Here is a 25,511-nt window from a genome sequence, read left to right on the forward strand (position 1 = left end):
TAGACACACTGCAGTTATAACTTCTTGTTCTCTTGCTCCTTTTTTCTGCCCATTAATAGATGGCTCATAGAATTTTTCTTTTCATTCGTTATCCCATCACTGCGTGCTTCTTTCCCATTATCTACTTCTCCTGAAGCACTGTTCTACATTTTTCAGCCTGGTGTTTTTATCCTTTGCCAAGTTTCCCCTTTTTGAGGAGTAAAAAAGCAAGAATAGAGAGAGTCAGTATTGTCAGATATTCATATGGATCTGTGGTGGTGATTTGGATGTTCCCCCTAACCATAGAGATCGCAGCTCATTTCAGCCCGCTCACTTGGCTTGTCTGTGTCCACCCATAAGGTGGCCACTGAGGCTCTGTTCAATTTTTCACTTTCTCCCAGCATCCTGAAGATACCAGTGAAGCCCTTGGGCTTCCAGCCTCTCCTTTTTCAATACATACAGAATTCATCAATTATCTCAATTTCCTTACTCAGACACTTTACTTCAGTCACATACAGGGATGGTCAAACCATGACCCTCTACTTCCTTAATCCAAATTTGTGACATTCCTCCAGCTGACCATAACCATTTGTAATTCCATCTCTCCCTATGCCTCACACCTCCTCACACTAGTCTTCAACCTCATCCTTACCTCCAATCCTGTCACTCCTCAGTCCTTTCTCCTTACTACCCTGGTTTGGATTTCACTTTCCTTCTTTCCCAATCTCATCCATTCAGCTCTCTACTCTCTGCTCTTGAATCCCTCATTCCCTTGTCTGTCCTATTACCACTCATCCCCCTGCAGAACCCTAGTCCTGCATGCCCCCTGTGGTCTGTGTTATCTGTTCCTACTTGGGAGATGCTGAGCAAAGCTGGAGGAAGTCAAACAATGGTGTCAGCTTGGTATAGTAGAAATGTGTTAGCCAACTTCAACTGGGCCATCCCTGCAGGAAGCTAATCCTTTCATTCTCCCTAACAGATTTTGTGTCTTAGTCCCCACAGATGCTGTTCTAAAGCTCTTTCTCCTCAGACTTTGCTCTCCGGCCCAGTATCAGCTGAACACCTCAACTCTTGCTTGACTGAGAAGATTGAGGCCATGTACCGTGAGCTCCCATCCTCTTACCTTTCCTTCCTCTCCAAGCTTTGACATGATTTTCCATTCTTCCCTCCTTTCGCACATTCTCTGGTAATGAGGTTGCTCTTATCCCTGCTAAGTCCATCTCCTCTACTTGTGAGTTTGGTCCCATCCCATCCCATCTCCTCCAGCAGATTATACCATAATGCTTTCATTTTGAACCTCTTCCTATTGCTCCTTTTTCCTCCATCCTTAAGAAAACTTCACTAGGCCCTATCATCCCCCAACTCTCATCTTATATTTTGACTCCTTTTCTCAGCCAAGCTCCTAGAATATGTCTGCACTCATTGCTTCTCCTTTCTCACTTTTCACTCACTCCTCAGTGCTTTGCAGTCTGGTTGCCAACCTGATCAGTGAACTAAAACTACCCCCATCTAAAGTTACTAGTGATTCCTTAATTGTCAGATTTTTGTCGGTCCTCATCCTTTTCTGCTGTTGATCATCTTCTCTTAGATACGTTATCCTTTTTAGGTTTTTGTGACAATACTCTTTCTTGCTCCTCCTCCCTGCCTGATGTGTTCTTCCTCAGTCTCCTGTGCTAGACCCCAGATTTCTGAGCACTAAGAAGGGATGTTCCCTAAGGCTCTGTCCAGGGCCCCATTCTCTTTGAACACTTTTTGTCTCGGTGACCTCATCAGCTCCTGTGTCTATACAGGTGACTCACTAGCCCCAGTCTCTCTCATTCTCTTCAGTCTTATGTTACCAGTTACCTACTGAATGCTTCAAAATGGATGTCCTAGAGATCTCAATTCAGCATGTCCAAAATGGAACTTATTCTCAATCTTCATTCCTAACCTAGCCTTCTTCAAAACTTCTCTGCCTTGGGTTGAAGACACTCCCATTCTTCTAGCACCCCAGGTTCTTAACCTTGGGATCATCTTAGACTCCTCACTTTTTCCTTCTGTATAGCCCGTCAGTTGCCAGATGCTGCCGTTTCTACAGCCACATCTCTTGCCTCCAGTCCTTTTTCTTTACATGCATAGCCACCACCTTAGTTCAGACTCTCAATCTTTTCACCTAGACCCAGGGTTCTTAACTTGGTGTTGTGGACCCCTTTGGTAGTTTGGTGAAACCTATGGACTCCTTCTGAAAGTAATGGTTTAAATGTATAAAATAAAGCGTACAAGTTTATAAAGGAAACCAATATTAAAAGAATAAATTCGCAAGACTTAAGGTTAAAATTATCTTTTAAACATTTAAAAATTTTAAATTAGTTATCTTTCTGGCCTAGATTACCACAATAGCCCCTTAATTGGTCTTTCTGGCTGTAGTCTCTTCCCTTAGGGAAGGGGAAGGGAATAAGCATTTATATAGCATCTACTATGTGCCAGGCACTGTACTAAATGCTTTACAAATATTATTTCATTTGATTCTTACAACAACCCTAGGAGATAGGTGCGCTTATTATCCCCATTTTACAGATGAGGAAGCTGAGGCAGACAGGGGTTAAGTGACTTGTCCAGGGTCACCCAGCTAGGAAGTATCTAAAGTTGGATTTGAACTCAGGACTTTCTGACTCAGGCCTTGTTCTCTGCCCATGGTGCCACCAAGGTGCTTAAGTGATTTTCCTTAAGTGCAGGTCTGACCATGACCCTCCTCTAGTCTGTAAACTCCGGTAGCTCCCTTTAGGAAAAAAAAAACATAAACTGCTCTGTTTCCCCTCTCTTTTTTAGAAATTAAATTTTTATGTGTATTTTTTCAATTAACGAACATTTATTTTTTTCTCTCCTTCCACCTCCCTGCAACAACTCTGGCTTTTCAAACACTTCATAGCCTGACCCCAGCCTGTCATTCCAGCCTCATTGTCCATAGCTCCCCTTCCCATTCTGTAGGATTTCACAGACCTGCCCTTCTTTTCCTTCCTTATACATGGAAGTCCATCTCTGCCCTCCCTGCCTCAGCCCTGGCTGTTCCTCATGCCCACAATGTGCTCCCTACTCACCTGCCTCAGAGAATCCCTTTCTTCCATCAAGAGGGAGCCCAAGCACCACCTTGTACCTGAAGTCTGTCCTGTTGCTCCTCCCTGATGTCTTCTGCTAATTTGGATTCACTATCGTTACTTCTATAGGCAACAAACGGCTATTCTCATATTTAGGGACTTCAATATCCATATTGATATCCTCTCAAACACTCTGGTCATTCAGTTCATTAACTCGACCTCTTCGACCTTCGCTTTCATCACGTCTCAGTCACACACAAGATAGGCCTTACCCTGCTCTCCCCATTGCTTATAAATGTTCTGCCTCCACGATCCAGAATTTTGAAATTCCTCCAACTACACTCTATTCTTCCATCCTTCCCTGTGTCTCTCTCCTTAATATCCAGTGCCTCCACCCCTCCCTCTTCTGCTACTGTATCATTGCTCTGGCCTCACTGTCCTCCCTTTCTGATCTTAACCCTACAATTAGTTAACAAGGCATGTCCCATTGGGCTAGTTAGTCTGCAAGGCATCATATTTTTTAAAAGGGCCGCACTTGGCCAGGTATAGTAGCACATGTTTGTAATATCTTGTGGCTCTCCTGAGTTTCAGTGGTCTAAGGCATCTGCACTAAGTTCAGCTTCATTATGGTGAGGCTCTTGGAACAGTGGGGTGACCAGACTGCTTCGGGATAGAAACAGAGCTGCTTGAAGCACCCATACAGATAAGTAGTCCCGACTGGGCTTGTGAATAGCCCTTGTATTTCCAGCCTAGGAAAGTTGGCCGTTATTTTTTTTAAAGGGGCGACACCTGGTGGCCATTTAGGAGAAATACTTAAACGTCTGATTTCTCAGATTTTTTTATTTAATGAAGTCCCCAGCTGCTTAAACATGCGTTCTATTCTAGTAACTTCTGTACATTTTTTCCCTAAGAGTTCCTTTAATTGGTGAATTATTTGGTCATATGTTTGATGTTTTAGAATTGATTAACACTATTTTCCTCAGTGCTGGTGTTTGTCTTGCAACTCTTACTTATATTGCCTGTTTACTTTCTCTTTTATATCCTTATCTGCTTTTAAAAGTTCTTAATTGTAGATTGTCTGCCATCGTTCAGTTTTTGTACGTAACTTCTTTTCAGACTTTCTTCCCAACAACATTTCGATAATCTTTGTTTTAACTACTCTCCAGTATTAACTATTTCTAATAATCAATATTAGAGCAACTGGGTGGTATGGTGGATGGCCCTGGACCTAGAGTCAAGAAGACTTGATTCAAATCCAGCTTCTGACACTTATTAGCTGTGTGACCCTGGGCAAGTCATTTAACTTCTCCTTGCCTCAGTTTCCTTATCTGGAAAATGGGAATCATAATAGCACTTACCTCCCAGGGTTCTCGTGAGGATCAAAAGAGACAAAGTGCCGTTTAGCACAGTGCTTGGCACATAGTATACGCTATATAATTGTTAGCTATCACTATAATTATTATTAAGTGCTTTGCAAACCTTAAGGTACTATATAAATGGTAGCTATTATTGTTGTTGTCATTATTTTGTCGCATTTGCTGATGCGCTGGTATAAGGGGAAACCTCATTTGTGTCTTAAATTGCATTTTGCTGTAGTGTTTTGGAATTCCATATGACTGTCAGTTGTCAGCAATTTTTCTTTGAACTACTTGTTCCTACCCTTTGACCTCTCATCTACTGGGCAGTGGCATTTGTCATCTAAATTACTTTTGTGACCTTTTACAAGTCACTTCCCTGCTCTGTGCCTCTCTGAAATGAGGAAGTTGGACTGAATGATTCCCTAAGTCTCTTCTAGTTGTAACTCTATGAACCCATGTTCTGTCTATGTTACCTCATCCAGCCCTCTAACTGCCTGTCTCATTGTCTCACTTTTCAGAACTTCCTCATTTGGCTCATAGTCTTCTTATCCACTCAAACCCCTGCTCTTCTATTTGGGAATTTAAATCTACATGTTGATGTACCCTCAAACACTCTGCTCACTTGGCCCCAGCTTCTAGAGTCTACAGCTTCACTACTGCCAACACACATAATAATGGTCCTTTCCTTGATTTAGCAATGTCCTGCCTCTGTGATAAGGAAGTCTAAAATCCTTCATTCACACCTTCACCTCCAGTGCCATGGCCCCAGCTTTGGCCTCACTGTCTTCCCTTCCTAGTTATGATTCTATAGTTAACAAAGCTAACAGACACATAATATCAGGCCAGCTAGTCTATAAAGCATTCTGGTAAGATACCTGGCAGTTTGGGGTTTTTTTAAGGACTAATCCTTAAATATTAAACTATTTTTCTATTTAATAAAGTAAGCTTCAAGACAGGCTTTATGTTCTTTTAGTAACTTCTGTACACTTTGCTAAGATTTCGCTAAATTGATCAGCCATTTGATCATATGTTTGATGTCTTAGGATAAGTTTCTGCCCTCATGCTGTCCTATTGATATCACCTGTCTTTCTGTCCTCCTACTTGTCCTCTTCTTATATTGCCTGTTCACTTTCTCTTTTAGACCCTTGTCTGCTTTTAAAAGTTCTTCATTATAGTTCTTTCATAGGCCATTGCCCCTGACCTGGCTACACTCTTCTTCCTTATCTGGACCCCTTGGTTGAACCACTACACTTTACAATTGTTTACACTTGTTCTTTTGTAAAATTGATATGATGATCATTCAGCTTTTATAACTAAATTCTTCTTAGTCTCTCTCCCATCCACTTTCTGAGAATCTTTGTTTTCACTTTCTTGACTCTTCATTTGCTAATCTCTGTTCTGTTGTCTGTGATGAGCTTTCTATGTAGGATCGTAGAAGCTTTATTCTTTTGTTTCTTATCTGATCATTGCTTACTTTCTTGCCCCTTATCTTCTTGTCTTGAAGCATGGTCCCATATTTGTTAGCCTGACATTTTTGTCCTTTGTCAAATGCCTTTGAGAGCCTTTGCAGAGTTTGGCCCCTGAAGGTTTTCCTCTTTTGAAGAGCAAGAACAGAAAACAGAGACATAAAAGGATTTATAACGAAGTAAAAACTCTCTTTCAGCAAATCTCTCTCTTGAAATGTCTTAATTAGCTACTGCTCTAAAAACTTGTATAATTTCTTGGGTTCTATAACATTTATTAGATTACTTACTGATCAGGGAAGAATTTAGTAAGGATCATAACTTATGACATAAGGGTTTGCCTGGAATCATTCTGTACAGTTAAAGTTGCCACTTGGTTTAATAAGTGACAGTGGTGTATCTTTTAACTGTTAGAACAGTTTGAGATGCACATGAATTAAGACTTAACAACAGATATTTGTCACTGGGTACTTACTCATTGCTTACTTACTGCTTAATCAGAAGCTTGTTTTGGTGCCTTAGAAGTAGTTGTAGATTTGGAGTCAGAGGACCTGGGTTCAAATCCTGGATCTGCCACTTGGTTTCCCATTTGGGGCAATTCACTTCACTTCTCTGGACCTCAGTTTTCTCCTGCATTAGAGAGGGAGCTGGGCTAGATGACCCCTAAAGTTATTTCCTGTCAGCCCAGGATCTGGCCATACAACCACAGATCTTGGGGAATTAGCTATATGCCCCCAAGTTTTTCTCCCTCCTTTCTTAATGAGTTGAACACTTTTTTCCACAGTGTTCTTAACTACTTTTTGCTCTTATTTGGAGACATAAGCATTCATATTGATATTCCTCTGAAACACCTCCTTTACTCAGTTCATTAACCTTTTCAACTCCTGTGATCTGTAGCTTCCCTACAAACATAAAATGGTTTTCTCTTTGCTTTTGCTATCACCCATAAGTGTTCTGCCTCTATAATCCAGATCTTTTAATTCCTCTATCTGATCACAACCTATCCTTCCATTCCTCCTATTTATCCAGTAACTTTGTCCATATCTCTAAAATATCACTAAATTAATCCTTTTTAAAAAAAAAATTCTATATTTGTTGTCTTGAATAAATTTCCAATGACAGCTTCCCCTATGCTTGTATACAAGTTTACACAAGTTCACACAAGTTTAGGATGCATTCATGTCATGGGCTGCAGTAGATAGAGCACCAGGCCTGGAGTCAGGAAGGCTCATCCAGCCCCAGACATGTACTAGCTGTATGACTTGGGGTAAGTCACTTAACCCTATTTGTCTCAGTTCCTTATCTGTAAAATGAGCTGGTTGCATTTGCTGTTATTTTCCTTTGTAATCATGCATCTCCTAGCTTTCTAAACAGATTGGGAGCTTCCAATAGTCAGGGACCATAGATTTTGTTTTTCACTACGTCCCTACAGATTTGTCATCTAATCTCAACTGTCCTCTCAGGGTGTTAAGCAGCTCAGGCAAGGAGACCAGTGCGGGGAGCTGATGGGACAGCTCAATATTGATGACCTCGGCAGCAGTTTCACATAGGAATGGTCATACCCTTGAGCTTGCCATCACCTATAGGTGTTCTAATTCCGTATTCAATAAATCTCAGAATCCTTTTTTTCCATCTTTCCTCATGCCTCATTCCTCCTAAATCTCTGTCCTCTCTACCAGCTGCTCTGTGCCTCAGTAGTTTCCCAGACTCCTTCTCTGGCTTCAGTCTCCTCCCTTTCCAGTCTTGGTAGACCAACTGATTCAGCTCTGTACTCTCCTCTGCTCTCAAGCCCTTTTCCCCTTGCCCTGTCATCACCATCTACCTCCTTCACTTTTACTCACGTGCTGCGGAGTTGACTTGAAGGAAATCATGAAACTATGCTGACAGAGTCCACTTCAGATTTATGCTCACTACTCTCCCCTAGCCCATCACTGTAGCAAAGCAATCCTTCTTCTCCCTAATTGATTCCCCATCCTGTTCTCCACAGTGGCTGTACCAAGCCCCTTTTCCCCTCAAGCCTTCCATACTACTACTCTCCCCACCCCTCCCCAGCTTTCCGTCCTCCAAGCTGAGGACTTGGCTTTATATGTCACTGAAAAAATGAAGTCACCGTCTGAAAACTCCCACTTCTCTCCTCCTCCCCCTGTTGCATTCCTCTGGTCATCTCCTATTATTCTTCTTTACTTCAGTCTCTGATAAAGAGCTTTTTCATTGCTACAGCCAACTCTTCTACAGGTACTTTGATGTACCCTTGATCCTATCCCCACCCATCTTCTCCAGCAGATTGCTTCCACTATCATCACCATGACCTCTGTTCCTTCTATCATTCAGTTCTTTCACAGGCCATTGCCCCTGACCAGGCCACACTCTTCTTTCTTCCTTATCTCTATCCCTTGGTGAACCAACTCAATTTTGCACTTTACCTTTATGTCCCTTACCCCCTTGTCCTGTTGCCAGCTGAGCCTTGCCAGACCCTCAACCTAAATTATTCCCACCACTTGCCTCTTTTGCTCCTTCATGTGCTACAAAACAGAGCTGGGGGAAACCACAAATTTTACTGCATTTACTACAAATTTATGTTAATCAACCGGGTCCTTACTACAGCAAGGTAAACATTCTGTTCCATCTCAACAGTTCCAGTATCCCTTTCCATGGTTGCTATTGCAAACTCTCATCTCTCCACAAGCCTACCACTGCATCCCCTCCTTGACCCTTCTCAGCTGACAACTTGGTCTTATACTTCATAGAAAAAATTGAGAACATTCACTAAGAGCTCCCCCTCTTCCTCCTGGTCTCAAATAATTTTGTCTCCCACTACTTTCTCCTTCATTCTGGTCTTGGATAAAGAGGTGGCCCTTCTCCTTGCCAAGACCAACCCCTCTGGATGCATCCTCAATCCCATCCCCTCCGAATTTCTCCCAAAGATTGCACCCATTATATTCCTCATTGTCTCCCTTACCTTCAATCTCTCCTTGTCTATTGGCTCCTTCCCTGCTGCCTATAAACATATGCCCATATTTTGCCCCCACCCTTAAAAGTCTCTCACTAAAACCAACCATGCCCACCAGGTATGATTTTTCCTTCTCTTCACAGCTAATCTTTAAAATGCCATCTATGTTCAGTACCTCTCCTTGCTCCCCTCTCCCTCTTTTGGAAACTTTCTGTAATATGGCCTCATTATTCAGCTGAAACTGCTCTTTCCAAAATTCCCAATGATCTCTTCATTGCCAAAGTGAATGGCCTTTTGTCATTCCTCATCTCTCCCGACCTCTCTGCAGCATTTCACATTCTCGATCGCCTCCTCTTCAGTACTCATTCCTCTCTGGGTTTTTGTGACAGTGCTCTCTCCTCTTTCTTTTCTCCTTCTCTGTCTCCTTTTTTAGGTCTTCAGCTATGTCTTGGCTATCTGTGGGTGCCCTTAAAGCCCTGTTCTGGTCCCTCTTTTTTTTTCTCTTAGTTGCTTGATCAGCTCCCATGGGTTCAATTATCATCTCTGTGATTCCCAGGTCTATACTTCTACCCCAGTCTCTCTCTTGAGCTCCAGTATCATGTCACAAACTCTGTACTGGACATTTCAAATTAGATGTCCTACAATTCCAAAAGACTCTTGATGGAAAATGCAATCCACATCCAGAGAAAGAACTAGAGTCTGAATGCAGATCAAAGCAGAGTATTTTCTTTTTTTTTTTTCTTTCTTGTGGTTTTTCCCTTTTGTTCTGATTCTCTTTCACAAAATGACTAGTGTGGAAATATGTTTAATATGATTGTAGATGTATAGACTATTTCAAATTGCTGGCATCTTGGGGAGGGAGGGGGGAAATTTGGAACTCAAAATCTTGTAAAAGTGAATGTTAAAAACTATACATGTAATTTGGAAAAAATAAAATGCTATTAAGTGGGGAACAAATAAAAATAAAATAAAATAGAACAAAGTGGTTGTTCTAGAAGCACATCAGCCTCAGCATGTCCAGAACAGAACTCATTATCTTCACCCCCCAACCCATCCCTCTTTGAACTCTTCTATCACTGATCAGGACACTATAATCCTTTCTGTCACCAAGGTTCATAACCTCAGTGGCATCCTTAAATTCTCACTCACTCTATATAGTTAATCAGTTGCTAAATCCTGCCCTTTCTACCTCCAAGACATTTCATATACTTCTCTCCAGTTAATCAGCAAACATCATCACCTCTGATTTGGACTATTTCGATGGCCTCTTAACAGGCTTTCTTTCCTCAAGTCTCTGCCCACTCCAGTCCATCTGCCATTCAGCTGCCAAAGTGAGTTTTCAAAAATCCCTCCCTTCCCCTCAACCCCCTGTCACTTAATAAGCTCCAGTGACTCCCCATTACTTCTAGGATCAAATATAAAATCCTTGGGCATTAAAACTCTTTACATCCTAGTCCCTTCTAATGTTTCCAGTCTTCTTACGTATTATTTCTCTCCTCTCCTGCTATGTTCCAGCTGCACGTGCCTATTTGCTATTACTCAGACCTGGCACTCTATTAGCAACTAGGTGTCAGGAAGACCCAAGTCCATCTGACCCTCCAGACACTTACTAGCTGTGTGACCCTGGCCAAACCACTTAACCTATCTGCCTCAGTTCCCTCATCCTCATCTAAAAATACAGGATAATAAGAACACCTGCTTCCCAGAGTTATGAGGTTGAACTAGTATTTGTAAAACACTTTGTAAACCTTAAACTGTGATGTCAGTGCTGGTTAGTATTATTATTATCATCTCCCATTTCCATACTTTTGTACTGGCTGTCCCCCATCCCTGGAATGCTGTCCCTCCTCCCTTCTGATTCTTGGTTTCCCTGGCTTCCTTCAAGATTCAGCAGAAGGCCTTTTAAGCCTGGTCCCTTCTATTGCTCATGCTTTCTCCTTTAAGACTACTTTCCACCTACTCTGTACTATACTTATTTACGTATATGTTTTCTTCTCCATTAGAACGTAAGCTTCTTGAAGGGGCAGGGACTCAACACAGCTTTCTAGTCCTAGCTGCTACTCATTTTTCTTAAGCTCAGGTCTGACTATCCCATTCCCATACACAGTCAATTCCAATGGCTTCCTATCACCTCTGGAGTCAAAACCAAAAGTCTTTCATTTGGTATTTAAGGCCCTTCCCAACCTGGCTCCAGCTTGATTACACATTACCCTCCTTCACACATTCTTTGGTCTAGCCAGATTTACCTTCTTACTATTCTTCACACAAGACACTCTTATCAATTATCTGCTTCTTCTGTGCCTTTGCTAGCTGTCTTCCATATCTGGAATATATTTCCTCCTTGCTTTTCCCTCTTAGAATCCCTAATTTCATTCAAAGCTCAGCTCAGGCATCCCCTTTTACATAAGACCTTGACTGATTCCACTAGCTTTGTTAGTGCCTCCCCCACCCCCCCCAACTTTCTTGTATTTCTGTATTTTATATATGCTTCTATATAGTCTTATTGTTTCTGGGATAGAATATAAGCTCCTTAAGGGCATGAACAGTTTGATTTTTTTTCTTGGTATCTCTAGCAATGCCTGGCATATATTAGTTGCTTAATAAATACATGTTGAGGGGCAGCTAGGTGGCGCAGTGAGTAGAGCACCGGCCCTGGAGTCAGGGGGACTTGAGTTCATATCTGGCCTCAGACACTTGACACATGTACTAGTTGTGTGACCTTGGGCAAGTCACTTAACCCCAGTTGTCCTGCCCAAAAAAAAAACACACAAAAAAATAAATACATGTTGAATGTTTGCATAGCTAATTGGTCTCTGGTTCAAATCTCTCCCCTCTCCATTGCCAAAATAATCTTGCTAAAGTATAAGCTCATGTTTCTCTTCTGCTCAAGGACCTTCATTTGGAGAAAATAGAGATTCTTCACATTGGTGTATAAAGCCCCTCACACTCAGGCTCTCGACCACCTCTCCAGATTTATTGCAGATTATTCCCCTTTGTGTAATCTATATTCCAACTAAACTACTGACCTCAATTATTCTCTGAACTGAACATTCTATCTCCATCTTTGCAGAGGCTATGTCCCATTCCTGGAATTCTTTTCCTTCTTCTACCTCTTGGAATATCTGGCTTCTTTCAAGGTTCAGCTCATGTGTTATCTCTTTATAAGAAGCCTTTTCTTATCCTCTGAACATTGATGTTGTCTCCTTTTTGCATATCATATATGCATCTCTTTACATGCTGTAGCCTTCCATTAGATGTCAGCTTGAGGTCAGGGACTGCTTTTTGTTTTTGATTTCATGTTCCTATCACTTTGCCCGGTGCCTTGCACATAGGAGTCACTGAATAAATACTTGTCCAAATTGGTTGGCTACTCAGGAATGTTACCTGGTTTGGATCACAGGGGACAGGGGATCTGGAGCTGGAAGGGACCGTAGTCATCTAGGCCAATCCCTTATTTTAAAGTACAAAGAGGATAAGTGACTTGTTTCAGGTCCTACAGGTAGTAACTTGACAGCTGGAATTTAAATCCAGGTCATTCAACTCCAAAATTTGTACTCTTTCCATTACACTTAATTAAAAAAAAAAAAGTTAAATGTGTTATAAAAAAGACAGCAACATTTGTTTGGTAAAGAGGTGTCCTCCTCCAGTATTAGACTGTAAACTTCAGAAGAGGTGCCCTGTGTTGTTCATCTTTGTATTTGCCGTATTGTCTTGTATGTTGCACGTACTAGGTATATGATAAATGTTTGAGTGAGGCGTTTTGACTACATTTTGACTTTTCTTACTGGTTTAAATTTTGTTGTGATCATACTGTTGTTTCATCAGGATAGGCCACTCCCCGTGAGGAAACTCTCTTGATCGATAACAGTTCTGTAACTGATCTGTAGCTTACCCTCACAGAGTTGGGACTACATTGAAGGTCACACTTTAGACTTGATGCAGATTGTGTAAGCAGAGTCTGCTTGATGTAGCATCTAAGTATTTATTTAGAGACTGTTAGGATTGCATGAATTTTTTACATTCAGAAACCACCAGACTAGACTAACTTATTAGCCTGTCCCCCTAGCTTTAATGTATATTGGAACTAAAATGAATAAGACCAGTCTTTTCTATTTATCCTGTTTAAAAAGTTACTTATTCTGGACCAGTTAGGAAGTGGCTATTTCCAAGACTGGAATTTTTTTTTTTTTTACATAATTTACATTGGTCTGAATACATTTGGGAAAAGTGGTAAAGTCAACGCTTGTCTATTGACAGATGGTGCTTTGAGGTCCAGCACCTGGTGTACTTTCCAGAGACCGAATGTATTACCTCTATGTCCATTAATGTTCAGTGATTTAGAGAGCTAAATTTCTGGATGTCTGGGTTTTAAAAATATATATAATATACATATATATATATATATATATATATATGAATATAAGAATACATTGTACATTAATATCGAAAGCAGACTGTTATAATTCAGAAAACAGTGAATGTTTTCTTTTGTTTGTTTTCCTAGTTGCTGTCATCTTCTCCTATTCGTATTCCTAGTAGCAGACTTCATCAAATCAAAAGGGTAAATTTTACTTCCATAGATCTAAACTTTCCATAAATTATGTTTTAATTTTATTTTCATTTTGAAGTTTTTAACATTAAAAGGTCACCTCACTCTTTTCTTAAATTTTTTTTTAAATTTCAATTTAAATTAAATTTTTTAAAATTTAAATTAAATTAAATTTTTTTAACTTCACTCTTTTAAACAATTTTTTATACCTTCTCTGTTTAGAATAAGGATGCTTATCCTCTTGTACTTGAAGCTAGAATTCCATCAGAATCTATGAAATTCTTTTGAATAATTATATCGGTTATATAATTATATAACCCTAGTTAGAGGTAGTCAGGGTTATATAGCCAGATCAGACTCAAGTGTCTCTCAGTGTTTGTAGACAAAATGTGTAAGTGGCAATTTTGGAATACTAGCTTTGCTACATGTACTTTTAATTTTTAAGGTCGGTTGCTTAAAAATCAAGGTAGGGAAAAAACCCACTTAGGGAGAATTTTATGTATGTTCTTCAAGCTCTGAGTACACATTGTCTTTTTAGGAAGAAGGAGTGGACTTGATGAACAGAGAAGCTGCCCATGAAAGGTGAGTGTTTCCTGAGAATGGGGATTTAACCCAAAAAGTATTGTCCCTAGGTACTGATCAGGTCTTTTTTGTGTTTCAGGGAAGTGCAGACAGCCATGCAGATAAGCCATTCCTGGGAAGAAAGCTTGAGCTTGGTAATTCTTTTGCAAGTCTGATTTGAAAGGTGGCTTTTAAAAAAAATGCTAAATTATTCATTGGCTCTCTTCATTTGTCCATACAACTTTTATATATCTTGCATTTCTAAAATTATAGCAGTTCTTATCTCCTTTTCAAACAAACAGGTTTAAATAAATACCAGAGGCCTTTTGTGGATCCGCACATTTGTGTGTTTTAAAAATCTAGGTGTGATAGTTATGAGAGCAAATAGAATACTTTGTGACTTATTTCTAGAGTAGTGGTGTGCTGTGTTGTTATAAGCAGATGACATTTTTTGTTTACAGAGCGATAATGACTTTGACAAGTCGGAGAAATCATCTTCTCCTAAGAGAATTGACTTCGTCCCAGTTTCTCCAGCACCATCACCCACTAGAGGAATAGGAAAGGTAGGATCATTGAAGAGATTTAAAGCTACTGCAAATCCCTGTCTCACACACCCCAGGCCACTGATTGTTTAAAAGAGAAAAGGGGAAAAACCCCTCTGCTTTCATTTCAGCTAATGGTTTGAGAGGAAATGAATATTCATTGGAAATACACTCAGAAACTATGTTAACACCTATCTAATCCTGAGCACTTCACTGCAGATGCTTAAAAAACAATGCTTTTTTATTTTTATTGGGTCTCTCGAACTGTATTAATCTTCACTTTTTTCTTTAGCAATGTTTTTCACCATCCTTACAAATGTTTGTGAGTAGCAATGGGTTACCTCCAAGTCCCATCCCCAGCCCAACCAGACGATTTTCAAAGTAAGTGAACTTGCTTTATAAATGTTATTTCGTTCATTAACTTAGCTTCACTAGGAACCTTTAAATTTGATACTATTAGGTAGAACTGATATATGTAGAGAATGAAGATATGATTTTTTTAATTTTAGCAATTTTAATTAAATAATTTAGCTTATAACAAGGAATTTATAGTAGGTTATTTTTAAAAAATCAGTTGTCCCTTTTCTTGTTTAAATTTTCTTATTCCCTCAAAACCCTTGTTCTTCTACAGAATGGGTTGATGCTGTGTGTGGGACAAATCATATTCCTCATGTACATTTTTCAATCCCTTGGAAAGCCAGAACAGAGGAATTAGCCTTTCCCCCTATCCCGGGCTTTCTTCACCTTTTTGGGGTCTTGGGCAGCCAATTTGGTGAAGCCTATGGATTCCTCAGAATCATATTTTTAAATGCATAAAATAAATTCTAAGTATAACCAATTGTAATGAAATGGAGTTATCAGAATATATAGATTTTTTTAAAAGTTCAGGTACCCCAGGTTAGGAACCCCTACCCAACATCAGTACCATCACACAATTCTGCTATAGGCTTTGAAAGTTTAGTAAAATCCATTTCACTCCAGTAGACAGAATCACCGGTATACTGGAAAAAAAACAATGAGCCAGAACTCAGGAGTCCCATTTTGGAGTCCCTAAATTTTTCTGTTCCTCTGTTTCCTCATCTGTATAAGAGGGTTGGACTAGGTTATTTCAAAGGTCCCTTCCAGCTCAAAAATTCTATTGATTGGGTTTTTTTTTTGGCTAGTAAAAGAGTAATCTCATCCCTTTTAAAATTCTTCTTTTATTCTATGTAGTAGTTTTACTTTTATGTGATTAATTGAATGGTTTCCATAATTTTTGGATCCGAAACCTTATGAAGTGGCTTGCTCTCTTTAAAAACATCATATTCATAAGAGTAATCCGAGATAGTCTCAAAGCCTCATTGTGGAAATAGACATTTGTGCCACCATTCTGGAACCTGGAGGAAAACCTTAAAGTTAAGAGACTGTGGTAGCCACCCTAAGAAAATGAAGTTAAATAATTTAAGAAAGATGGAGCTGAGTAATGACTTCTCTTTTAGATTGTCTTGTCTTGCTGCCAGCCTTCAGATCAGACTTCAAACCTGGCTTTTTCCCTTTTTCCCCTATTATGTACTGTCTTTTCAGGAAAAATGGCCTGCCAGTAGTGCAGGTGGTATTTGCATTGCACAGGACTGTTATTCTAGGATACCAAAATTGGGGTTGCACTGAGCTTCAGAATTGGAATCTTTTTGTGGGCTTTTAGACTATTTATCTTGTACTTTGGAAGTACTTCAAGTCTTTCTAATGCCAATATTTTAACTTTATATTTTAGCAGAAGGAGTCAAAGTCCAATCAACTGCATTAGGCCCAGTGTTCTTGGTCCTATTAAAAGGAAAGGTATGCAGCAATGTTTGTGATATTGTAAAACTTAGTTTATTTTGAACTAGAAACTAGATTTCCTGTCTCTTAAAGTATTTCAAGATGGAATCTCTTCTCCTCAAAGAAATATTTATTTTTCTTACAAGCATGATTATAAAATCTGAATTCTGTCAATTATCTTTGTGATATTTTCTCATCTATCTGTATCCACACTTGATTACTTGTTAATTTATCTACATTATAATCATTATGTGGTGAAGAGATGGTAGTTTACAAATTATAGAAGCGAGTCCTAGAAAGTAGAAATACAGAAAAGTGGCCCACATTGATTTCTGTTTTCTAAATTATTCACAGAGACTTTTATTTAAGTTATGAGTATTTGATATATCCCAGGGACCTTTTTAGAATTCTGGAAGATTATTTTTAAAAGATGTTAAGGATAGTTTTCATTTAAGTATTAAAATTATGCTTTGCAGGATGGAATATGTTTGATCTGGGCTCTATATTCGTTTCATTTCAGAGCTACTCCGAATTAGGACACCAGGGGGAGCTCTTCACACAAACTAGGAGGTCCACTAAAAAAAAAAGACCAGGGAACATTTGCAAAATGAAGAGGAGTAGATTTTAAAACAAACTATTATCAGTTAAGGACAAGAAAAAGACAGACTTTAATGAGTTCCCATGACTTAGAGTAGCTACAGAAAAAAAAAGAACATGAATTGACATTTATTAGAAAAAGTGAAATTTTTTGTTTGTTGGTTTTTACTCTGAGAACATTTAGAAATTTCAAGCTCTGAGCTACACATTTCTTGCTGAAATATATAACTCATGGTTGATACTGATTCATAGTGAAGAAATTTTTTTTTAAGCCTCAAGCTTTTCATATGTGTGAATTTATTTTGGAAAAGACAATATGCAGGGTGTCCCTAAAGTCTGGACACATAGGCAATGTGGAGTTATTGTGTCGAGTTCATGTAAAGCTTGCAAAGTGCATCAACCTTTGCATCACAAATGATGGAAATCATATTGAAGATGTTATTTGTTAATATTCCAATTAAATAAAATGTTGTTGAAAATTTCATTCATTTCACTTCTTGAAAATATGCATTTTTGCCTATGTGTCCAGACTTTAGGAACACCCTTTACTGAATTGTTTTCAATTTTTGTATTTTGGTGGCAAAGTGTTAAATATTAGTATATAGTAGAGGCTTTTTTGTGATTAGTTTTGAGAAAATTTTGACTTGGTTGCAGGTAGATGACTGTATAGTTTATGTATATATACAATATAGTAATGTATAACATGTTAAGTTATGTTACCCTTCATTTAATAATAACTATTATCTGCACCATAAAGCTTGACTGCTTTTGAAATTATATTTTTGGTAATTTTCAGTACTATACTAAGCAATTTTTAAAATATATGTATAAAATTGAACCAACTATGCCATTTTTGACTTCTCTGTCTTCTACTAGTATACTAGTGTTTGAGTATACAGGTGGTAACATGGGGACAATGAGGGTTCTTTGCCAGTGATCGGGCATAAATTGTTACTTACGGTGGGCTTCAAACTCTTTGCAAATATTTCTCAATGTTGTGGTTAGTCTTGATCCAGTCTTCATGATGGAACCAGTGGGCTGCTCTTCTTTTAAGGACCCCAAACATACCTATAACATATTACAAAAAATCTATGGGAAATTTTCAGGGCTATTAGCCTTTGAGAGTAGGATTTTCTTTTTCATCTGTGTACATGCTGAAACCAGCTCTAAAATTGCTATGTATGGAAAAATATTGCAGGCTTTAGTTTAAAAAAAAAACCAAACTAAACCAAACACCCCAATTAAGCAACAAGCACATATATTTTACAATTCATTTTTTTTTCTGGTTTTAGGTGAAATGGAAACTGAAAGTCAGCCAAAGAGACTCTTTCAAGGCATTACTACTATGCTTTCTCCTGATATTACGAATTTGGCAGATCTCAGTTCATGGTAAACAAAAGGCAGGGGTGGAATGAGGGGAGGGTAAGAGAAAATATGTGTATGTATCTATTAGGATATGGCCCACTTAAAATAGATCATGTTGAAAATAATGTTAAATCACCTTGGAACAATTGAAAAGATATTCAGTTATTAATGCTGATGGAGGGGAATTTTCCATGCAGGCGTGGGTGACATAAAAGATAATTCAAAAGTCTTGTGTACTTCCCTTTGGTATGCATGTTTCTAATTTTATTACACTCTGACCTCCTGTTAGCTCAACCCCCCCCACCCACCCACCCCAAGTTTGGCTACGTGGGAGGGAGTTGGTCCTGCATACCAATCACATAGGGGAACTCTGCGGATGAGAGGGAAAGATAGTGAGTTGTCCTGGGCTGCTGTGCCTAATGATCTTACTCTACATGTTTCATTTTTTAAAACTTGTTTTTGCAAATATTTGACACAACAGGGAATGCCAAAATTCTCTAACATAGTTTCTTTAAATATTGTCACCCAAATATTTATATACAATTTTTAGGTTTTTCCAGCAGTAGTAAAAATCTTTTTTAAAGTAACCTTTCTGGTCCCTTAGGGGATATTATCACAAATATTTTTTAACTTTTTTTTTCTTTGTTTGGATATGTAAAAAATTATATCTTTCTCTTCCTGGCCAGGAATTGCCAACCAATTAAGGACAAGGTGTTACTTTTAATTTCCCAGAAGCCCAGCAGGGCTGAGATTGCTGCTGCCAATAACACTTTCCTCCCTGCTAGCAAATGGGGGTGTGTGTGTGTGTGTGTGTGTGTGTGTGTGTGTGTACGTATGTGGAGGAGGGAGGGATTGGGGGGGCAGTGGGGGCAGGGCACTATTGACTGATTTGGAGATCTGCCAGGTAAGGCTTTGAGATCTGTTACGGATTTTCCTATTCTACACAGAATTGTGTTATGCCCTTTCAAAACTATAAAATCCTGTGTTTTACAACAACAGTTCTTTTCAAAAAGTCTCTGAAGGCACTTTATTTTGGAAATGTATTCCCAAACCCCTTTAAATGGCATTTCCAGGCCATTTCTAATTTGTGAGTCACTTATTCACTTTTCACTTAAGCTATCCTGTGCTTCTGGTTGGCAAACAAGTCCCAAGTTCCCCTAGTTTGTTAACTCCAGTGATTAATCCTGTCCTGCTTTGGGCACATGCCTTTCCTGGACTGCTCTGGACATTTCTGTCTGTTCTCTTTTCCTTCTCATCTATCTTGTCTGTCCTTGATAATTGTGTGCTAATTTTGGTACTGAATGACTTTCCAGGCATTAGGGAGAGATGCTTCCAAAGATCATGGAGAAAATGGGTTGCTGAAACCGTCTACTCCTTTTATATTGTTTATTTGAAAAAGAGGAGGAGGAGGGAGGGTGTTTTCTGCAACTACATGGCTGAAGAGAAGTCGTCTTGCTTAGGCTCTAATTAATGAGGCTAGAGTTAGGAAATAATTTTACAAAGTGAAAAAACACTTTGCAAAAACTATGTGAAAATATTAAAAAAAAAAATAGTTGGCCTAGACAGAGCCCTAAAGAATAATAAGTGCTGCTGTGTTTACTCTGCCCCATCCAGCAGGTTCAAACAAATAGGTGCAAACAGCTCTCTTCCCAGGAGCTGTGTCCTTCTCTGAACAGTAGAGTCTACACTGTGCTTATGGTGCTGGTGATAGCAGCTTCTCAGATTTTGTTTTTAGGTTTCCCTAAATCACCATGGCTTCTGCCACTGAGGTGCAGGCTCTTTTGTGGGCACCAGCAAAGCACTGCAGGAGGACATGGAGGGTGAGGATGTCCCTGCTCCCATGTCCACTAGTTTTGTTTGAGGGCTTTGAAGTGGCAGGGGTGAGCACCATACCTGTATATAATGTCAGTGAGAAGTGTGCTAAATGGATCTAAAAAGCCTGTTGATCTCAGCCTCTTAGGAGTCTTACTATCAGAAGAGTGGGACAAAGGGGGAGTTTAGTTACAATCAAGTAGAAATGAAATGTTGCTGCATAAGACCTGAAATATCTTTTGGATTTTGTTTATCTTTATTCCATCTTTAAATACTTACCATTTTCCTTTTGTGGAGGGGGCTAGGCACCGTTCTCAGCTGGGTCTGTAGCTTAAGGATTGCCATGTCTTGGTTCCCACAAGGTCTAGTTGATTATAAATTCATACTGTTGCTTAGAAATTTACAGCTGGGACCAAGTGATTGTAAATCTTAGAATCATCTTTCTGTGGGTTCTCTATCCTGCTCTGCAGGGGCTTCTTAGAATCTTTGTGACAAGATTTCGTTGATCAGACCTACCTCTCTATTCTTGGAAATGGGAACAGAAACAGGGACCAGCTGGCTTTGGGGGCCTCATGGCAAGGAAATCCATACTACTAGATGAAATTAAGGCAAGGGGTTATTTGGTATTAACTTAGCTGGGGTGGAAAGATGGGGGGCGGGGTAGAACAACTGTAAGAATTAACAGCTCCTCTCTCATCATTTCAGTGTCTCTGGTTTCCACAAATCAAATGAAGAGGAAGAAATAAGTTTTTTAAATAGTTCAATGGAAAACCATATTTTTTCATTTTCTTTCCATGCCGTACAGCCTGAGTATTTAGCTGTGTATTTGTTCAACCATTGTAGCCTTACTATTTTGTGCCACATGTCTCCAGCTCCTAACATCTTTGTGATAAATATAAAAAAAATCAAGTTTTTGGTAATGGATACATTTGTCTTATTGTTGTATATGTTTAAGGGGCCATAGTATGTGTGCCAAGTGCTATTGTGACCACATAATGAGCATGGCCCTGCTTTGCAGTCTATAACTAATTGTCTCTCAGCTTCTTTCTACTTGGTGAAAATTCTTAAATCTGTATCTCTAAGTATAAGACAGAGATTGTGCCTACCCTCTTCATATGTTCCTTTCAACTCTTTGTGTTTGTTAAAAAGTCTTTCCTACCTCATTTCCCAAGGAGCACCGATACATCCATGATACAGTGTAGAGAAGAGGTTTTCAGGGCCAACAAAATGGTGCTAAAGATTCTTTTACGATAAAATAATGTCCCCTAGATTTTCCTACCCATCCATCAGGAGTAACGTAATGTGTGTGTTAGATTTTTTTTTTTTTTTGCATTTGCAAAATGAATTTGTACCGAATGTATATGCAATGTGTACCTAAAGAGTTTATAGAGTAATTTTGGCATAATCTGTATCTTATTTAACAAATTCAGAGCAGGAACTAAATGATCTATTCCTAAGAGCTTTCTGAGCTGTGTTGGCACATCTTTGCTGATGCTTTTTGCTTGGGGTAAAAATATCTCCCTCCCCAGAAAATGTGTCTGAAGATGGTCAGTTGTAAATGTGAACATCTTAACTGTTCTAAGGAAAATGCTGAGACTTCCAAGGGCTAGACAGTGGATTTCTCTAACATCATTTTGTTCACCTGTGGGACCTGGAGTATGTGCCAGCCTGAGATGGAGAGTGTGGCAACACTGATAAGAGACATTAAGTGGCATACAGAGGGAAGATGCCAGAGGTAGAGAGTTTTAGTGAAATCGTGGGTTTCAAAATGAGGAAAGAATGAACTGAGTCAGAAGGAAAAGGCCCCGGGGATTGGCTGACCTTAAGAGCATAGTCGGGGGAAAAGAGAAAGGGGAACAGGACCTGGGATGAGCAGGCTAAGGTGGAGGCTCAGCTATGGGACTAAGCATGAGCTAGGTAAGGATTCCTAGGGACAGGGCCTGAAGGACCCTGGATGAATGTGTCATACCTCACCTCCTAGCTTCCAACAGCAGTACCATATAGCAGAGATGAGAGCATGCACTTAAAATGAGTGTGAGTGCTATGGAGTGGCCAAATGCCATTGGGGAAGACTAGATAGTGAATAAAAGCAGGGGAGAAGATCCCTACCCCCCTTCTAAAGCTTAGAATAATAACAGCAGAAATATAGCTGAGGCAAAAGTTGCCAGGACACCCTTATGTCTGTATTCTATTTGAAGTGCTGCCTGAGGGTGGGGTGTGTATGTGCGAGCTCACCCTTTTGTTATGAGGTTGGTAGCAACTTTGATAGCATTGACTACATTTTTTTAAAACCATTTAGATCTGAGGCCCTGAAAGGCTATTTGGAGTGAATGGCTGTCTTCCTAGAGAGATCTTCTGAGAGTTGCTTAAGAATCCTTAGGCTTGAATAATCAGTACATTAATGGTACTGAACCTCAGCCCTTCCTTTTTCTTCAGGTAGCATATACTGTCACAAATCCTACATGAGGCTCCCCTGAAGTTTCATTTGGAGACTTCAGCTGGTATCTATCCTAGCAGCTTGGCTGCCTCCAGGTGTAAATTGGCAGCATATTGTCCAAGTGAGCACATATGATGTCTTCTAACCCCCTTCTGAGAGCAATTGAAAGTGTTATCAGTGAAACTCTGTATGGCCTGGATTTTGATTGTTTTGAAGCTCTGACTCAACTGTCCTATGCATTCTGATAGTTCACAGCAACTGCCACATACTGGGTACTGATTTCTCCTGAAGGGAGCTGGAGTCAGGCTTTTTTTGTGTGTTGGGCATCTGGATCTGTAAAACTGGGAGGCTGCTTGTATAGCAGAAAGAGCCTTGAATTTGGAGTCGGAGGTCCCAGGTTCAAATCCCTTTCTGTCATTCCCTCACTCTATCTCCTCGGGGAAGTTCCTTCTGTCTTAGCCCTAGTTTCCTCATCTATCTGGAAGTCCTCTCCAACTTGAAGCCCCGAGTCCCAGGAACTGAACTAGAGCTTTCCTTAAAGAATTGTCCTCAGTGTGTCTACAGAGGAAGCATCCCTCGAAAGAAGGCCTTTGGCCGTTTCAGTAATTAAGCCCCACAGATGAAACCCTGAATAGCCGTGCCCCAAATCTGCTAGAAAGTGAATCATGGCAACAGCACAGTTCCAGGATGTCGGCTGGAGTCTGATAGAGGCACAGCTTACCCCCTCAGCTGGAGTCATCCTGCAAGCCTTCATTTTGTTGCTATCTGGTTCAGGTATTTTAATTTCATTTACTTTTAACCCTTGGGGGTTTTTTTAGGCATAAGGCATAATTGAGGGGGGGAAAACCTCCTTGCTATTTTGAGGTTCTATGATTGCCTGGTTATATGTATTCAGCATCTGGAGGCTGGAATAAATTAATCATCTTTTACATGAGGCCTACTGATTAGCCAGTTTGTGAATTACCCAAGCCCTTTACCTTTCCTCTCCTCTCTCTGAGGCTCAGCCAAAGTATTCTTGTGGCTGTTGCTCATTAGCACCTCCATCAGAGAGGGGCCAGGACAGGAAGAGAAGGGGAAACTCAAATCAGATAATTTGGTTGTTTGTAGCCCTGGTCAAAGGGTTAGCATTACCAGTATTAGATAATTGACTTTTTTTTTATCATAATCTACAGTTTTTATTTATGTTAGCCATTTTTCCTTTTTATAATTAAAATAACTATACTTAGCTTTTTTCTGTCCTTATTTGGCAGTTTGAGACACGTTAAAACAGCATTAGGAATTGAAAGTCATATTGGTAGAGCTGCCTTTATACAATTACCGAAATGGGTAATGTGATTGTTAAACCAGTCTTTATTGAACACATATGTGCAAAAGGCATGGTGCTAGGTGCTGATGATCTGCCTTTTGTGCTTTGAATGGTGTCTTCTGTCTGTAGTCACAGAGCATCTGTCTTGGGGCCTGAGGTGAGAGGCGGGGGGTGCAGTGAGCAGAGTGCTAGATCTAGTCAGATGGCCTGGGTTCTAAACCCACTTCTACTGCTTACTTTCTACCTGTGTGGCCTCTGACAAATCACTGAACCCTCCTGGGCCTCAGTTTCCTCTTCCGTGAAATTAGGGAGGTGGACTATTAGCATGGTATAGTAGGAAGAATGCCGTATCTGGGATCAGAGAACTCAGCTTTGAGGCCCAGCTCTGACACGTGCTGCTCGTGTGACCTTGGGGGGGGGGGCAGGGCAGGTCTCTCTCTCTCTCTCTCTCTCTCTCTGCCTCAGTTTTTTCCTCAGTGAAATTCTAAGGGGGTTGAATTAGATGACCTCTTAGCTCCTTTCTAGTTGGAAATCTCTGGTTCTACAACAGAAAAAGTATTTGTACAATCTATATTTTAGCTTAGTGAAAACATCTGATGAAGGATTTCTCAAATTCTCAATTTGCAAATCACAGTACAGACTAGTAGTAATCTCAAGAGTAAATGAAATGAGTGGCAATTGGTAAACCATCTGCCGCAATTCTTCCGCAATTGGGGATCAGAGGTCTGGCTTGTTCAATATTAGGGAAGAAACTGTGGAAACTACATAAAAAAAGGCAGATCAAGTTTATATTCCTCTAACTTTCTGGAAAGCTCTATTCATGAGTTTCTTTTGAGTTAGTAATAAACCATGCTAGAAGAGATATTTCTCTGCAGGAATGATAGTTGATGTTTTGAATGAGTGTTGGGTTTGTTTGAGGAAATGAGAGTATTCTGTAACCTGGTACAAGTGTACAGTTAACTTCTACCTCTTTCTATTCAGATTATCCAGGTAGTGACCAGTTTTTAATATGAGCCTACTTTGTCCCTGCCACGTAGCAGGGATGGCTTTCTCCTGCTACTCAGCTAATACGTGCTTTAGGAATGCAAGCTGATTTTTAGCAGAGGCAAAAAATGCTGCATCCTAGTCAAATAAAAGCAATTTTTGGATTTCCATGGGGAGGAAGGGGTGGTTTCTATTTGCACATCTGCTTTCCTCCAGTAGTGTAAATAACTGTGTTGACTATATTCTTATTCCAGTCAATTCAGTTCACCAGTTATCTTACACGTTGAAAAAAGTCTTTGAACCAGCTCAGTTTTCCCTATTTCCTCCACTTAAAAGCGCTTTTAGTAATGATAGATTTGAAGGCAGTGGGCTTTAGAAACCTGAATATATACAGTGGCAGTACTGTGTGAGTACTGGATTAGAGAAGTGCTTTTTGGCTTTGCTTTTTAATTTTGTATTTTTTTTAGAGTCTGTTAGCTCCCTTAGTTTGTTTTGGCTTTTTCCCTAAGGAAAGGCTAGGTTTAGTTTTTTCCAGGTTCAGAGCCTCTTGGACCCCTGCTTTTATATACATATAGAAATCCAGTAAGAGATTATTTGCATGATTTTGAACATCTACAAATTCCTTTTGTGCCACATTTCGATCTCCTGTAATTAAGGTGTGTTCTTACTTGTGGGCAAAAATCACTTTTTTTGAATATAGAAATTTCATATAGCAATTTTTAAAAATTCCATGTTAA

General features: G+C 39.6%; 1 protein-coding gene across 2 annotated transcripts in view; it reads left to right on the forward strand.

The window, feature by feature from the left end:
• Positions 1 to 25,511, forward strand: part of LOC118832755 (protein FAM122B-like) — a 94,588-nt gene that overhangs the window by 10,764 nt on the left and 58,313 nt on the right. For both annotated transcript variants that reach the window (XM_036740097.1, XM_036740098.1), the window contains exons 3-9: positions 13,329 to 13,385; positions 13,912 to 13,955; positions 14,035 to 14,089; positions 14,396 to 14,497; positions 14,769 to 14,857; positions 16,227 to 16,291; positions 18,163 to 18,259. In XM_036740097.1, coding sequence (XP_036595992.1) covers positions 13,329 to 13,385; positions 13,912 to 13,955; positions 14,035 to 14,089; positions 14,396 to 14,497; positions 14,769 to 14,857; positions 16,227 to 16,291; positions 18,163 to 18,259 — 509 coding nt within the window. The remainder of the gene's footprint in view (positions 1 to 13,328; positions 13,386 to 13,911; positions 13,956 to 14,034; positions 14,090 to 14,395; positions 14,498 to 14,768; positions 14,858 to 16,226; positions 16,292 to 18,162; positions 18,260 to 25,511) is intronic.

The sequence above is a fragment of the Trichosurus vulpecula genome, chromosome X (assembly GCF_011100635.1).
Source record: "Trichosurus vulpecula isolate mTriVul1 chromosome X, mTriVul1.pri, whole genome shotgun sequence".
NCBI lineage: Eukaryota > Metazoa > Chordata > Mammalia > Diprotodontia > Phalangeridae > Trichosurus > Trichosurus vulpecula.